This window comes from Sinocyclocheilus rhinocerous, unplaced genomic scaffold, assembly GCF_001515625.1.
Source record: "Sinocyclocheilus rhinocerous isolate Xijiao unplaced genomic scaffold, SAMN03320098_v1.1 scaffold1470, whole genome shotgun sequence".
NCBI lineage: Eukaryota > Metazoa > Chordata > Actinopteri > Cypriniformes > Cyprinidae > Sinocyclocheilus > Sinocyclocheilus rhinocerous.
This window is the reverse complement of record NW_015652166.1, coordinates 850,414-867,232: the sequence shown is the minus strand read 5'-3', so window position 1 is coordinate 867,232 and position 16,819 is coordinate 850,414. Positions and strand designations below refer to the sequence as shown.

Sequence of the window (16,819 nt, the reverse complement as noted above, 5' to 3'; positions counted from 1 at the left end):
TTCCAAAGAAATAAAGATTGTTTTCAAACAGGTTTCCCAGCCATTGGACAGACATACAGATCTTTCTTATCCTATGGTGCCTGGATGTTCAAACCAAGCAATGCTTTAAGTTGGGATCATGCATTTAAAACCAAATTATAGGGAAAGAAGAAATTATTACTAAAAACAATTACATGTAAATATTTAAGTATAAAAACCCCAGCTGAAAAAAGTGCACTTCCATAATGTACTTAAAACGCTCTATTTTCACACACTAATTTTGTACTTAATATACTAAAAAAAAAAAAGATTTAGTTCCTCTTCAGATAAACCTAAGATCATTTAAGTGTTCTCAACTGCAATTTTGGGACACCATAAATATGAACTAAAATGTGCTTTTAACATACTATCTCTATTTACAAAATGGATTTAGTTACCACTCGTAGTACACTCAACATTTTAGTTCATATTCATGGTGTCCCAAAATAGCAGTTGAGTACACTTAGATGATCTTAAGAAGAACTAAATCAAATTTTTTAGTATATTAAGTACAAAATTAGTGTGTGAAAATAGAGCATTTTAAATCCATTATGGAAGTGCTTTTTTTTTTTCACCCGGGACAGCTTAATCCAAAGCAGTTGTCTATCCATAAATAAGACATGATGCTATAGAACTTAAGCCTTCAAGGAGGATGTTGTTCAAGGAAATTAATTTGTAAACTAAAAGCTAACTGGGCAAGTTTATTGATTTTAACACACTGTGCATCTCTCTAGGTCACTTCTGTCTCGTCGCTGAGGACCTACCGTACAATACAATAGAGGAAATTGTGGGTTTGTGTCCTGTTGGAGTGGACGCCTGCGGCTCCTTCACCTTCATATGCCAAAACGAGCTGACTATAGACACCTTCACGCTACCCGCAGGAAAACAGCTGACCCTGCTGTCAATGGAGGTCGCCAGAAATGGAGAAAGACTGGCACGGTGTCAGGTGGTGGGGCAGAACATGGCCTCTGCAGAGATACTCCTTCCTCTGGCCCTCAGAGGAGAGTTTTACGAGTGTCAAAGTGACCGTGGCTACTCTCTACAGGAAATCATGTCGTCATCCAGACTGAGCTGTCGTCACTTCCGCAATACAGCTGAGAAGAACAGTGGAAGCTTGTTGATTTTTAGCCCAGTGTATGAAATTAGTGCCATCATGCATAGTAAGTACAACAGTGTTACTCGGTAAATATTTGTCAAGTCCTTGTCCCACTGACAGGTTGCTGGTGCCAAAGCCAGATCCATAATTGTCCAGCACTGATGATGTATTTTTTTTAGCACAGGAAGTTAGCATCACCCTGGTTCCCTCGACAAAAACCCAAAAGGATTTTTCCATTGGCTTTTGGATTATTGCAGAAATTAAGCTGTGCCCAAACTCTGAAGTCCCATTTAGCCACTTGTTAGCAACTGCCATCTTAAAGACAAGTAAAATGTTTAGAATGAAACGTGAAAATATCTTGCAGTTGCACTTGTGCGAACCACAGACCTTATTTCAGGCGTTTACCCAAAAACCCATTCAGAACCCCACTGACTTCAGAACAATGGAACCAGAAGAGCTGCACTTCTAGAAGCATGACAAATGAAAGGAGTCTGAATCTGCTAAAATGTGAACTCGTTTCCAGGTTTTGGCCTACAAAAATACATCATCATTATTTTTCACCTTATAAAAAAAGAGCCAATTGCAAACTGGTAACGAAGCTCCACTTCTCACATTGTCCTAAAAAGTATTGGGTGTCCACTGGCTGGACCAACTTGCTCTTTGATAAGAAAATATTGCATGTCTTTTTTTCTTTCTTGCTGATTTGAAATGATGCAAGCAGTGTTTAAGATTCTGGTATTTCCCCATTTAAGTAGATAGGAGTTGGTTTTGCATGCCTGGAGAAACTACCTGAAGGCCTTGCAAATATGGCCACAGAGTTAACTGACTTTCCTTGAAAGTGACTTTATAATATAATCAATAAAGCAGTCTGAAGTGGAAATTATTTGATATGAATTGTACTATAACTTCTGATCATTGCATCAAAAGCAGCTTGTGATTTAATCAAATTACTTTTGGTGCCAATATATGTTTTCAAACTTGCAACACACGATCGGTTACTGTACATCATTTTTTGGCAAGTCAGTGAAAGCAAGCTCAAAGAGTGGTTTGCAGATCCCCCAGTCAAGCACCATGTTGGTGGAATAAGGCTATCAGTCATCACTCAATGCTACTCCTGGAGGTCCACCTACCAGCAGAGTTTAGCTGTAACTCTAACACACTTGGACCAGCTAATCAAGGTCTTTGGGTTTACGTGAAAACTACAGGCCAATATGTTGGAGCAGATTTGGAGTCCTCCAGGAGTGGCACCGAATACACCTGTCACAGAGCAGGGGTGTCCAATCCCACTCCTCCACTTTCCTTTAAAGTTTAGTTCCAACTGATCTAACATTCTTAAACCAGCTAATCAATGCCTTTTGGTTTACCTAAGAACTTCAGGCCATGTGTTGGAGCAGAATTGCTGTCTTCTATGATTGGGACGGAGTACACCTGTCATAGAACAGGGGTGTCCAGTCGTGCCATTATCATGCAAAGTTTAGCTCCAATCCTAATTAAACACATCTGAACCTGTTAATCAAGGTCTTCAGGATTACTAGAAACATCCAGGCAGGTGTGTATGGAGCTAAACTCGGCAGGACACTGGCTCTCCAGCAGCAGGACTGGATGCCCTAATCATAGAGGCTTGATGCATGGAAATGGTCTTGGAATAAATGTTTGTTAATGATTTTTTATTTTTTACATATAGTGAGGAAGAACGTAGTCAAGTTCCCATCCAGCCTGGAAGTGGATGTCCAGGACGTGACCGAACAGTACCAGGATTTAGTTTTCATAACTCCATTTTCAATGACTGAAGTTGCGAGTCAGCCACCGGAGTCCTTCCCGACTATGGCAGAGATCCTTGACGGCCCTGAAGGCAACCAGTTTTTTAATTGCAGCTGGTTCCAAGAACTGCAAAGAGGCAGGCGGCTCGTGTTGCATGCGTGTGGCACAACAACAATGATATTAGCCTCAACTCCAAAGGGGAGGAAGGGAAAACAGTACTTCATCATCTCAGGGGGGTATGGTGGACGAATGAGAAGAAGGGCCCGGGAATTTGGATCAGTGTACGAGCTATACTTGGCATCCTCTCAGTCTCCAGGTTTGAAAGTAAGCGTGACTCGGCACTGCGAGGAAGTAGAGGAAGAGGGAATGCCTGCGCTCAGTGTCGGAGAGCAGCTGGAGGTTTTGGGAATGACGCTGATGGACGGACTCGGGGATAAATCTGGAGCTGCTCAGAAAGTAGAATGTTTAATTTGCAAACGGACTAAGGAGGTGGACGACGAGGATGAGAACGATGAAGACGACGAGGAAGAGGATAGCGAGGAAATCTCTCTGCCACTGTTTATGACAGGTCACTTTGTGGAAAAGCTTTCAGACAACAAAAAGTATAAATTAACTGATTTAATAAGCAGCTCTTTGCCTCTGGATGTTAAAGTGGTGACTCGGGATAAAGACCTAGAAAAAGATCCCCTGATGGGGTTACCAGCACTTAAGCTTGAGGAGACTTTCACGGAGACCATGGTGTTGACAAGCCTACCAAATCAACCAGACTGGTGCTTTGAGTTGCCAGTACGCTGGTTACAAATGTCTCTCTGCTTCACCTCCGATCATTTGCCGTGGTCCGAGTCCCCAGAACGTCATGTAGAGACCGTCACTGAGGTGACAGAGAAATTCTACTATGAATATCATAAACTCGTGAGCAAAACTGAGGAACCACCTCCTCGTCCACCAAAGAGGAAGCCATCCAGTTCAGAAGTGCCTAAGAGGCCCTCCAAGTCTGAATCGAAATCAACAAAATTAAGGAGCGCTGTGACCAAACAGCTCGACAACCTTTCGCTGGGTGAGACAAAGGGAAAGCGTGCTCCTGCTCCACCTCCGCCAGAAGATGTAAGCATGGGCTTTTATTCACCCACTACAACAGAAATGCAGAATTCAAACATGAATATCTAGGTTTCATAATGAGTCATTCTTAGATCGGCTATTACAGGATTATCTATTACTACATTTTCCAAAATTCCCCTCTGTGGTTCATGTTAATGAGTGATGGAAAAATCAATTGCTCACATATTTACATGGAACAGTTAAAAGTATGGCAATCAATTTTTTTTAAATAGTTCATCCAAAAATATGATCATCTCGTTCCAAATCCATACAGCTTGCTTTGTGAAACAAAAAATGTTTAGCAAAATTTCTAACATGCTCTTTGCTATACAATGAAAGTGACTCGGGATGGACGCTGTGTAGGACTGTTACCACTTAAATTAAATCAGTATATCAGCAAAATCCATATGCACTGGAGCGCTGGCAGAAAGGCTGCATCTGAAGTCTATTGAAGTATGAACAAGAGCATGTCATTCATTAGGCAAATGTAATTTGTTTCTTTTGTTTGGTGGAACAAAATACATGTTTAGAACAACACAAGGGTGAGTAAATGATGATCAAGTTTTCATTTTTGGGTGAACTATTGGTACATGCGTAACTCATCGCTTATAAAGTCTTCTGCAAGCACCATGTTGAACGGTAACTATGCCTGTGTGTATTACTGAACAAACACACACTATCGTCATATGTTCCTCTTTTCTTATTTGTTTAGCTGGCTCAGCAGCTTATGAATTTTGTTTTTTTCTTGTGCAACTCCATTAGACTCTAGACCAGCCCCCTCCACTGTTGCCTAGGAAAGGCTCATCAATAGCAGAGAGCGTCAGTGCGCACAATACGTACGTGAAAAGCCCCACAGTAGCACACAAATCAGGTTAGTTTCTCTTTGCGTTTCAAGACGTTTGTTGCTAGCTTGATATTTGGAATAGCCCATCAAAGCTGAAATATTGAATACTAATCTATTCTTTCCTTTTCTTCCTCCAATAAACAGCAAAGAGACTCTCTGACTCTGACCATGACTATGAGTCTATCGAAGATGCATTTGAAAACCCCCACGAAAGCTTGTTTTATTAGTTCAAGGACACTTGTATCCTGCTGTCTTCATAGCAAGACGTGCCAAAGAAACCTAAGAAATCAAAAAAAAAAAAAAGTACCAGCTAATATGGAGTCTCCACTGTACCCACAACTAATGCTAATCTGAAACACTTTTCACGGTGTCTCAATACTCGAAGACAATGCAAGGTTTAACAAATAGAACATTTATTGTAAATCGGACAATGTCCTTTTCACTGCTTTTTCCTTACGGCATGCTGAACTTGAAAGAAAATAGCTTTATATGAGTGTGCTTTTATTAAAATGACCAAAACTAACTGAAATTATTTTTTTTTTTCATGAACACTATGTAGAGTGACTTCACTGTGACTTAGGCTTCATTGTCTGTTGATCTGAAGTGGTCCTCATCAATAGTGGAGAAAATGTGTCCCTCGTTGCTGAGAAAATCCACAATTTGCCTGTAAAAAAGTAAAGGGAAGTGAGAAACAAACCGGAGTGAAAAGACTTGGTGTTTAATGATGAGGTGAAAGTGCAGCAGACAGATATTAAACTCTGGCCTGGGTTGTGTTTTTAGACACCTTTTTCACTCAGTTGTCTTAGTTCAGCATTACATAGAAAGAGTGTTGAAAAGCATTTGCATATTGCAATCTGTGAAACATCTGGTGGTTAAAAATGAGACCAGTTCACTAACGCAATTTCAAATAAACACAGTTCCTTTTAATGTTCTATTCAAAGAATTCTGAAAAAAACTATCATGGTTTGCACACAAATTTTAGGCAGCCAAGTATCTTTTTAACATTTATAATAATAAGAACAATTATTAGTAATTGCTGCTCAATTATCATCAATTATAACTGGTGAAGACTGGAGTAATGACGCTGAAAATTGAGATCACAGCAAAAAATTATATTTCAACATTAAAATAGAAAAGTTACTTTAAATTGTAATAATATTTTACAATATCACTGTTTTTGCTATATTTCTGATTAAATAAATGCAGCTTTGGTGAGCAGAAGATACTTCTTTCAAAAACAAAAACGGGATTATTCTAAACTTAAACTGTAATGTGGGTTATCAGCTCAGGATGAGTAGATGCTGCTTCACTGATTTATTAGTTTTTGCCACTTTTGATTTACTAAAAAATCCTTACACAGAATGCCACTTGCGTTTGTCTGGGATGGATCTACTGCAAGACATGCAAGAGAACATGTCTGTAAGCAATGAGAAATGCTGAGCAGTTATGAGAAACCTTACTATAATACATGTGACTGCACACCAAGAGCGGGTTCACTTTTGTGATCGTTAACAGTTAAAAGTTCTCACGCAGGTGAGACTTTTTCATCAGTTTAGTGCTCATATCTGCTGACAAGATCATCTCACACTTGTTACTTGTTCTAATACGAATGGTTAGAATGCGAACTGCGTATTGCACTTTTTTTTTGCACATTGTCACGTTTATTTACACTTCTGAATTTTTTGTACTGTTGCTTCATCATAACTAAAATAACAGACAGATGGCTTAGTAATTTATAACAAATCTTTATAATGGTTGCCGATTTCCTCAGAACTACTTGTTGCAGTTTTCCTCAGCATTGTTATCCACTGAGATGGTTATTTGTGGTCAGTTTTTTTTTATTTTTATTTTTTATAAAAAGGCCTTCCTGATGTGCATGTACATCTGTTTTGGTTTAAAGAGGACTATATATTTAAAAGGTTTCTCTTAACTACGTGCTGTTCTTCAAGTGGTTATTTAACCCTTGTGCTGTGTTGAAAACCTTTTAACCCATTTATTGTTTCCAGTTTCAAATGACCAGCCTTTTAAAAAACGGCTTGTAAATCTCTCATTATGTTGTATTATCACTAAATCCTGGATTCAATCTTTTTGTCAACTTGTTCTTTCAATTAGCACTGGTATTGCGTTTCTTTGTGGTACTGGTTTATAGTAGGCCTCACTGATCTGAGCTCATGCACCTCAGTTTTTGAGTGAAAAAAGCATTATTTATAGATAATTTTGGCAATGTTCACTCGAGCTGAGATGCATACATTCAGATCAATGAAGCCTAAGATCAAGCAGTTCCAAAAGGAAATACAAAACCTGTGCTAACTGAAAGAAAACAAGATTGAATCATGATTTGGTAACAAAATAGCATGAGAAATTCAGAAGCAATTTTTGTAGGCCGGTCATTTTTAACTGGGAACACCACAAGTGCAACGAAGTATAAAAAGGGAAAAAAAAAAGATTTTTTTTTTTTTTTGGAAAGTTATATATATACTCTTTGAGCAAATTCAGTGAGTTTTAGTCCACTGCAATAACTAGCATTTTTGGGGAAATGAAAATCCTCTCGGGGTGTCAAAATGAGTGGAACTCAACATGAGGGTTAACAATAAAATAAAAATGTGCATTAAAAGAATGAAACTGTAACTTTCAAATCCATTGCAAAAAAGTATCAAAGGCTAAACTGAAATTGCAAGTCAATTTGAAAACAGTGTAAAAGATAAAAATGAAATTAAATACAAAACTGTGATAACTAAAACTAAAAGCAGAAAGATCTAAAAGATACCATTTCTACATAAGAACAGAATCAGTCTCATAAATTGGGAAAGAAACCACCGAGTCACAAATATGATGAGAATTTAGCTCAAGTTCATGCAAAACCTCACATGAACACCTTACTATGCCAGAAAATAGAGGAAGCCTCTTCAGGGAAATAAAGGACGTGTTATTCTCAAAGCTCAGTTGGCTTAAAAGAAGAGAAACTGAAACTAAGAAAGAGGAAGAGCAACGTCAAATCCCTCTCTGGGTTAAGACCCACTACAAAAGCCCTTTCAGTCCCAGGAGAAGTCTGTACCTGATGACTGTGACGCTCATGCTGCTCAGCTTCTGCTTCAGGTCTTGCATGCTGATGCCTTGAGGCTCATGACAGCTCTTGATCAGACTCAAAACCTGCACAAAGACCCACATCAGAAAAACACGCGCATATTTGGAACCTGTGATACTTTTTACAGGGTGAATAAAATACTTTTTCTTTGATGAATACAATGTTTAAAAGAAGAAACCAATCAATTTAGGTCTTTACGATCACTTTTTATCGATTTAACATCCTTGCTGAATAAAAAAAAAAAAAAAACTTTAACCCCAAACCAGCAGTGTAAGAAAATTCAGCGTTGCATTACAGGAATACATTCTTTTACAGTATGTTAAAACAGAAAACCATTATTTTAAATTGCAATAATATTTCACAATATTACTGTTTTATTTTTGATCAAATGCAGCCTTGATGAGCAAAAGAAACATCTTTTTAAAAAAAACATTTAAAAATATTACTGATCCTGCACTTTTGAATGGCAGCGTTCACACACACACACACCCTATTCAACTCTTGTACAATGAAGCATTTTTGACTCGCCTGATTCTGGTTGGCACTCAAACCATTGACTAACATCATACTAGCGCCAGAATAGCTTCCTGTGGAGCTCATGCTAGCATGCGCCGTGGGCATCATGTTCGTTCCTGCACCTCCTCCCATCTATAACAGATAGAGCATCGATTACCAAACACACTGGTCACAACAGAGAAAAAAACATTAATGCAAACACAATGAAACGGTGAAAGATAATAGCCGGGGCAACTTTCCCCAATGGCAGTTTTAATATTATATTACAAAATTATATTTTATTAAAATTATATTATTTAGGGCCCTATGATTTTGGATGAATAAAATCAAACATATAGCTGCACATTTAAGTCATGATATGGACTAGTGTCTGTGAACATTACACTGCAAAAAGTATACTCTTTAAAAGAAGTCCGCATGGTCTGTGCGTCACAGTTTGGTCTGCTGCACAAACTCAAGCACGCATGATGCTCGTCTGCATCTCACTATATAAGGACATGAACTTCATCTCCAGAGCTGCTCTGAGAGTCACTTCACCAGCATTTAGGGGTGCTCCGATTGATCGGCTACTGATCACTATCGGCCGATAATGGCTTTGGGATGATTGATCGGCGGTCTCTATAAAGGCTGATCTCAAAAATAACGATCTCAAGCTGATGACGCGTCTGCTGTGAGAGCGAGCTGCACGCTGCACAGTCGACACAGGAATTGTCACAATCGAGGCAGTGTCACATCGTCACTAAAGTTTATAAATTGCATTTCTTTTTAATTCTTGCCAGTGTTTAACCATTCAACGCTCGCGCGCTCTCCTGGAGACTGAGCGCTCATGCACACTCACAGCGCACACACATAACGCCAGGTTCACATTATTATACTCCATTATTGCAGTGCGTATTTTTTTCCGCACTCATGTGGCTGTCATGTGATCTGTGGCTGTTTACTAAAAACTCAACATTTATCCATTATTTTGATTTCAAATCCAAACATTGTTACTTAAAATGCTTTTTCAGCATTGTGATTAGTTTTTTACACAGTGCATTAGCTAATACAATCTTTCATAGACGTGTTTAAACGCAGTAAATGTAAGAAACACATTATTCAATGCTTTTTACGTTTGCATTTACTTCTAGATTAATAATATATGTCATGTGAGAAAAACTACCATCAGATACACAGTAGAACGTACTTCTCAGTGTAGTAACAACACATTTTATTGAAACATTACTTTTTAAGGAAACAGTAAACCTCTGTTGTGCAGCACTTTGCTTGCCCAAAAATAAAAAGGATTGTTCCAATGGCATATAATTACATTTGTAAAAAAATCTAAAGTTGTATGCATTTATTTGACTACCACAGGTTTTGATAATATAATTTTATAAAACTAAAAAACGGAACCCAGAAAAATTAAAACACAACACAGAGTTTCTGAAAAAAATAATAATAATAAAATAGGGCATTATTATTTTTAAGTAAGTTTTATGAATTCAATCGATTAGACACCTAGGATTATTCAAACTCAGGACACAATTATTATTGCAATTTTAATAAATATTAAATTGAAGTTTTATGAATTCAATTACTTACACATGGCTTTTTATTATCAAAAGTGAACCAGAAATATTTAAATGGAAAACACAGAATGTGGGGGAAAAATGAAAATCTTCCAGAGAGCATCTTAATCTCTAACATTCTGCTTAGGGGTGGGCAAACTGACGATTTTATATTGTGATCGATCTTGAAGATGAAGTCTACGATCTACTTCAAGTGAATAGTAGAGCACGTGATCTTTTATGCCTTCATAATAAGGTTCAAACTAGAGCAGTGATTGCCTACTAGATGACTGTGGCTGGTCAAATTATATCACATGTCTCTGTCATGTGTCTTTCATGCATGGTGGCGCATTTAAAAACAACGCAACATGAGCTAGCAGTAATAGTGCGAATACAATTTTAGTTTCAGTTTTAATTTGTGCAGCATTCCGTTCCATTCCTTTAAAGCGGTGCGTTTCGCTTCCCCAAAACTTAACGTCCAAATTAGTCCAATCATGTAATGCGACAAGCGTATAATGCAGTCTACTGTGGGGCATGCTTTATTTTAATAAGAGTTATTAAAAGGGGATCAACTGCAAATGAGACAGGCACGTTCTGTGTGCACACTCCGACATGCAGCTAAACACAGACGAGCAAAGTATACTTGCGTTCAGGCGTGTGCATAAATGGTCAAATATATACAAAAATATGTCTTGGTGAGTATTTATGTAAAGACTGTCAGAAGTCAGTTATGTCTTAAGTGAACAAACAACTGGGCAAGAAAATGGATGCGTGTCAGTATATTAGATCCGTGCATTCCATCTTCAAGCCTAACGCAAATACCTGCTACTGTCTGTGTCATTAATGTTAATCAAACAACAAAACACAGAAAATCACTCACTGCTCCTGACTGAATTCCTTTTTAACTTTAATAAGAATCAATGTATATTTGATTCATATAGTAATGTAGCCTAGTGTTTTAAAGTTTAACTCTGGCTTTAATCAACATTTTGGTTGTTTAATGCAATACTGTGTTTTAAATTGTTCAAACAGATGATTCATAGGCTTGTTCCAGTCTGGATAATCTTTATAGTACATCTTAAAATTGGGAAGATCACGATTCAGATTGTGATTTGGTGTGAAAAGATTGTGATATGATATTTTGGGAAGATCGCCCACCCCCAATTCTGCTTAAAGTGATAGTTCACCCAAAGATGAATATTCTGTCATTAATTACTCACCCTCAAGTCGTTCCAAACCCATAAGACCTTCGTTCATCTTCGGAACACAAATTAAGATATTTTTGATGGAATCCGAGAGCTTTCTGGCCCTCCATAGACACAACGCAACTGACACATTCAAGGCCCAGAAAGGTAGTAAGGACATTGTTAAAATAATCCATGTGACATCAGTGGTTCAACCGTAATTTTACAAAGCTACGAGAATACCTTTTGTGCGCAAAGAAAACAAAAATAACGACTTTATTCAACAATTCGTCTCCTCCGCGTCACCCTATATCGCCATTTTGGAGAGTATCACATACGTAATCAATGTATGCAACGTATGTCCACGGATACGCTGTTTACGTTCAGATCAAAGCGTAAACAACATAAACAGCGTATCCGTGGACCAGTGGCGGAGCCAGGATGTTTTTATAGGGGTGGCCAGGGAGGGGCCAGCAACCAGTTTGGGGTGGCACAGAAATCTTCATTATTTCAATATAAAAATGTCTTTGACTATAATGTACTGGACTGTTTTAGTGCCTAAAACACAAGTGAGTACAATTAATTTCTACTTAACTGTAATTGAGATTTGTGAATTAGATCAAGAAATACTGAGTGAATATGACAATTATTGTATTATTAACCTCCAGGTATTTTAATAAAGGGGCTCACTATAGCTTTATTGCTCATTCAGCTTCTCAAAACTTCCAAATGCTCGCTCTCCAACATTGCATACTCATGGATGAGGCATGCAGATAGTGATAAAAATGTGAAAAAGGCCGGAAGACAACAGTAGACTTAAATGCCAGAATATAAGTTATTTTATGCATTTAAATGGTTTCATTTTCGTATATGTTCAAGTATAAGTGCACTGTGCTCACATTAATTTGTGCATTAAATTACAAATTAAAAAATACATATCAGCTTGTGCCTTATCTTGTGATCTCGAACTGCAGAATATATTTTAGTACATGCATTTGAGAGACGTTCTTGTGTGCTGCATATACATGCACAGTTTGCAGCTTTAATCGCCTTTTTGGTAATTTCATGACTTAGCTGACGACGGAACTAAGTAACTGTATGCTCATAGTTTCCTGTGCGGGTTATTTATATGATGAAGTGATATAGAGCGTGCGCCACATATTTGCGTACCGTTGCAGAGTGTACACTTGAGCACAGTAAATCAAACATCCATCAAACATCTAGAGCACAGTAAAACGGCTGATGGGACAGGAAAGTGTGTTTTAATGACATGTAGTCTAACAACATCTCATCGCAGTTCACAGTTGTTCTACTGAAGCTCATTTGGCTGCTGTAGCTTTTCTGCGCTCGTTTGACTTGCGCCTGACGCTGAGGTGAAGCTGAAGTGCGCGTCTGAAACTTCTCTCGTTTGATGTGGTCATAAAGAGATACGGCGGTTCCGCATCTTAATAAATGCATTTCTTGTCAAGAAAAAAAGGGACAAAAACTGCAGTTTTGAGTGGGGTGGCCAAGCTTTCGTCAGTGGAGGCCACTAGGCTTGCCGCGATAGACGTGCTGACGGTGATAGCGTTGTTAAGCCGCAACACCGGTTACGTCACTTGCCCACAGCGCCACCGACCCCCACCGTCGTTTTGATTTTTTTATAGTAATAAAAATCATTTAGTTCAGTAAAAGAACAGACACTACAATTAAAAACTGAACGCGGCTGCTCAATGCAGCGTGCCGAACGACAGTCGCATCACAGATCAGATTTCATTTCTCCAGTGAGGAGAGTGAGTCGAGCTGACTGACAAGAAGAGTGGCGGATGATTTAGTTTCAAAACGAGATGCAAAAGTGCCTGTTTGGCAGTGGTTTTTTACATTTTATTTATAGTTATATTTACAGTATTTTGGAAGTTTTTTTAAACATCCGTTTCTTATTTAATTGGTTCCACATTGTTTGCTGATTTTTACTTTATTTAAACTGTGTAATTTATTATTTAAAAGTGAAGGAAAGCGAGGAAAAGAGGGAAAATTCAAATGATCCAAAAACGAACAGTTGCTTTACGCCGAATTGCCGTTATTTGAAAGTGAAAGTAAAATGCGCACGCCGCTTTTGCAAGCTATTTAAAAGTGAAGGAAAGCCAGGAAAAGAGGAAACGCCCCGCCCCCACAGTGATACCGGTATTATCGGTGTTGTCACACGTCGATTAACAGGTGGGAAAATTTCCTCACCGTCACAACCCTACTGGCCACACCCTGGCTCCGCCCCTGCCGTGGACATACGTTGCATACATTGACTACGTATGTGATACTCTCCAAAATGGCGCTATAGGGTGAAAGTCGTTATTTTTGTTTTCTTTGCGCACAAAAAGTATTCTCGTAGCTTTGTAAAATTACGGTTGAACCATTGATGTCACATGAATTATTTTAACGATCTCCTTGCTACATTTCTGGACCTTGATCGTGTTAGTATCCTTGCTGTTTATGGGAGGGTCAGAGAGCTGTCAGATTCTATCAAAAATATCTTAATTTGTGTTCTGAATATGAACGAAGGTCTTACTGGTTTGGAACGACATGAGGGTGAGTAATTAATGACAGAATTTTCATTTTTTGGTGAACTAACCCTTTAACGTCTCAGGACACAAATGTAAGCAAATGATCATTAAGACTTTACTATTTCAGATATTTGAGGCTTTTTATGGGCTCAAATTCTGAGCAGTACATTCTAAGACATAAAGGACCTGCAGGAACCCTGTATTAGTTTAATTCATAACCAAACCTATCATAAGCATATCATATCATAAGCATATAAGCACAGATAAGCATATAATAAATGTAATCTATGAGCTGCAGTGTGAGTGAGAGAAAAGCAGAAGTGTGGGGTGAGAAGGATATGCTAGTCTCACCATGCTCTGTGGTTTGCTCTGCTGCATATGAGCGTTCACAACCTCCAGCATGTGTGAAGTGACTTCATTCATGTCCTCCAGCACTCGGACGCTGAACGCAACCAAAGACCGGTTATTCTGCAATGAGACCAAACACTCCTGGTTGGTGTTTTATATACTATTCACATATATATTACTGAAGATGTTTAGGGAGCCATGATGGATAGAGACCAATGGGCATGTAGGGTTACTCTATTTGAAGATAAACACAAGGGAGTTATGAACCTGCTGGCCTCACCAACAGTCTTCCAGCAATAAACGGTGATCTTTATTGCATGAAGTAAAAAAAGATTCTATCATTTCTCAACTGCAGAATGCACAGGAAATTATATTTTAATTAAATAGTGCAACAACTCCATCCACACTTCAACTTACACATGTAAGCACATATAAAACAGCACTTTAATTTAGATTTTAATTAATTGCACACAAGTTCTCACCTGAAAAGAGCGGAGGTTGCCGGAGACTTTGACGTAAGAGCCTGGAGGGATGACTGAGTTATCCACACCCATGTCCTGGAAAAACAAAAAGACTTAAAAATAAATATATGAAGGTTATTAACCTCAGGGCTCCAAAACTTTTTGATCAGTCAATTTCCATGACATTGCTTTCTAAATAAAGACATTTAAACAATTTTATCAGGGTTTCTGTAGGTCTGATGTAGGGCTGTGCGATTAATCGAAATCGAATCGAAATCGCGATTTGAGACGTTGCGATTTCCTAATCGCAAAGCCTGCGATGTGGACGCGATATTACTTTGTTCCAGAGCATATGCATGACTGCCAGACTTGAGCTGCAATCTTACTTGCCCTGCTGTGATGGTTTCTATTGTTTTTTTCAGCAGGGTAATGATACCCATACTGTGCTGCACATTATTGACAATATTGAGCTGAAGCTTGACTTTGCAAATTTAAAATCGCAAATCAAATCGCAATATCTGTCAAAAAAAATCGCAATTTGATATTTTCCCCCAAATCGCACAGCCCTAGTCTGATGATGGTAAATTTAAGAGTTTTTAAAGACCTTTTTAAGACCAAGCAAGACCAAGACACGCACGAATACAAACACACACACACACACACACACACACGCACGCAGCTTAAGGTTTGAATAGCTCTGCTGCCAAACACTGGAAAATGGGAATAACTTTTGCTGTACCTTCTGATCACACTGCAAAAACCACACTGTGATTTTCTTCCTCAGAATTTTTGTCTCTTTTTCCAGTGCAAATATCTAAAGATTCTTAAATGAAGATACAGTTACTTGAAGCATAAAGACAGAAAATCAGAACTCTTGTTTTATGAGAAACTTATCAAAATGAAGCGAGTTAATGATTTAAACAAGTGTCTGTCAATGGGCTAAGAATTCAAATGGAAAATAAGGTTTCATTCCCCAATGACAGATATTTGTTCTTGTTTAAAGCATAAACTCAATTGTGTTCAAATTTTCAAAAAATTTGCATCTCAAGTAAATTAAATTACCTTGATTTAAGGATGTTGAGATATTTGTATTGAAAAACAAAAATACTGAGGAAGATATTAATTTTCGCAATGCATGAAACATTTATTGCTATGACTACAAATTTAAGCCTTTCTGCGCCGATTAAGACTTTTTAAAGGCTTTTAGTGCAAGGACAAAGTGCGAATTAAAACCATTAAGACCATTTTTTGCACTCAAAAGGACAATTTCTAGCTTATCTAGCAAACAAAGCTGAGGATAACAAGACAAATCTATTCACTATAGAAATGTCCATGACTTTATTTACTCATTCAAATGCCAGTTTTGTATCATTGGGATATTATTATAGTTTTTGTTCATATTTTGAACTAGTTTTTTATCTTAATATTTAACATTTTCATTTTTAGTAACTGTGTTGCATTTAGTAATTTTTAATGGTTCTTGATTTTGTTTAAATAGCTGAGGATAACAAGACAAATCTATTCACTATAGAAATGTCCATGACTTTATTTACTCATTCAAATGCCAGTTTTGTATCATTGGGATATTATTATAGTTTTTGTTCATATTTTGAACTAGTTTTTTATCTTAATATTTAACATTTTCATTTTTAGTAACTGTTGCATTTTGTAATTTTTAATGGTTCTTGATTTTGTTTAAATACATCTATATAATCTGTATTGATTTCAATTTTAGTTATTTAAATTAAATGAAAACTAGCTGAAATAAATGTATTTATTTATAGATACATTTATTTATATTTAAATTTTCAAGTAACGAATATGATTGTTAATGGTTTCAGTGAACTACAAATCAAATTTCAATATGATTACAACTCTCGAAACAACGCTCAAATCCATCTAAAGCTGTACCTCTGTGTCGATCCACTGCTTCACATCCATGGGAGCTGCCGTCATGTCATCCACCTTATACTGGATGTTGATTGTGGATTTATCAGTGTTTCTGATCACACCAACAATAGTTACCTAGACAAATCCAGACAAAAAAAGCCATCAAGTCACTTGACAAAGACAAAAATAAAGGGCCTATGTGAAAACATACTAGAGAAAATGCTTGCATAAGTATATCAGAAATGACCGCTTGCACAACTACTTTCCTGTTTCACCATCATGACCCTGGCGTTCACGTTCAGAGCACTTAAACAGAGGTATTTTTTACACAGAGAAGCTACGGTGGCCGACTCAGGACAAAGATGTCTTCGTCTGAGACAGCAGAGAGTAGCCAGTCAAGCATTGAGGTTTCTTTACAAAGGTAAATTAAG

At 37.7% G+C, this 16,819-nt stretch overlaps 2 protein-coding genes across 2 annotated transcripts in view; one reads left to right on the top strand and one right to left on the bottom strand.

Moving 5' to 3' along the window:
- The window catches only part of LOC107713929 (protein THEMIS2-like), an 8,730-nt gene extending 3,599 nt beyond the window's left edge, over positions 1 to 5,131 (top strand). Inside the window, exons 3-6 of the mRNA XM_016519596.1 lie at positions 753 to 1,178; positions 2,799 to 3,979; positions 4,736 to 4,844; positions 4,962 to 5,131. Coding sequence (XP_016375082.1) covers positions 753 to 1,178; positions 2,799 to 3,979; positions 4,736 to 4,844; positions 4,962 to 5,044 — 1,799 coding nt within the window. The 3' untranslated portion in view covers positions 5,045 to 5,131. The remainder of the gene's footprint in view (positions 1 to 752; positions 1,179 to 2,798; positions 3,980 to 4,735; positions 4,845 to 4,961) is intronic.
- An 82-nt stretch (positions 5,132 to 5,213) lies between these two features.
- Positions 5,214 to 16,819, bottom strand: part of rpa2 (replication protein A2) — a 16,817-nt gene continuing 5,211 nt past the window's right edge. The window contains exons 4-9 of the mRNA XM_016519598.1: positions 16,410 to 16,523; positions 14,520 to 14,594; positions 14,041 to 14,157; positions 8,431 to 8,550; positions 7,873 to 7,967; positions 5,214 to 5,481 (exon numbers count right to left, since the gene is read on the bottom strand). Coding sequence (XP_016375084.1) covers positions 5,394 to 5,481; positions 7,873 to 7,967; positions 8,431 to 8,550; positions 14,041 to 14,157; positions 14,520 to 14,594; positions 16,410 to 16,523 — 609 coding nt within the window. The 3' untranslated portion in view covers positions 5,214 to 5,393. The remainder of the gene's footprint in view (positions 5,482 to 7,872; positions 7,968 to 8,430; positions 8,551 to 14,040; positions 14,158 to 14,519; positions 14,595 to 16,409; positions 16,524 to 16,819) is intronic.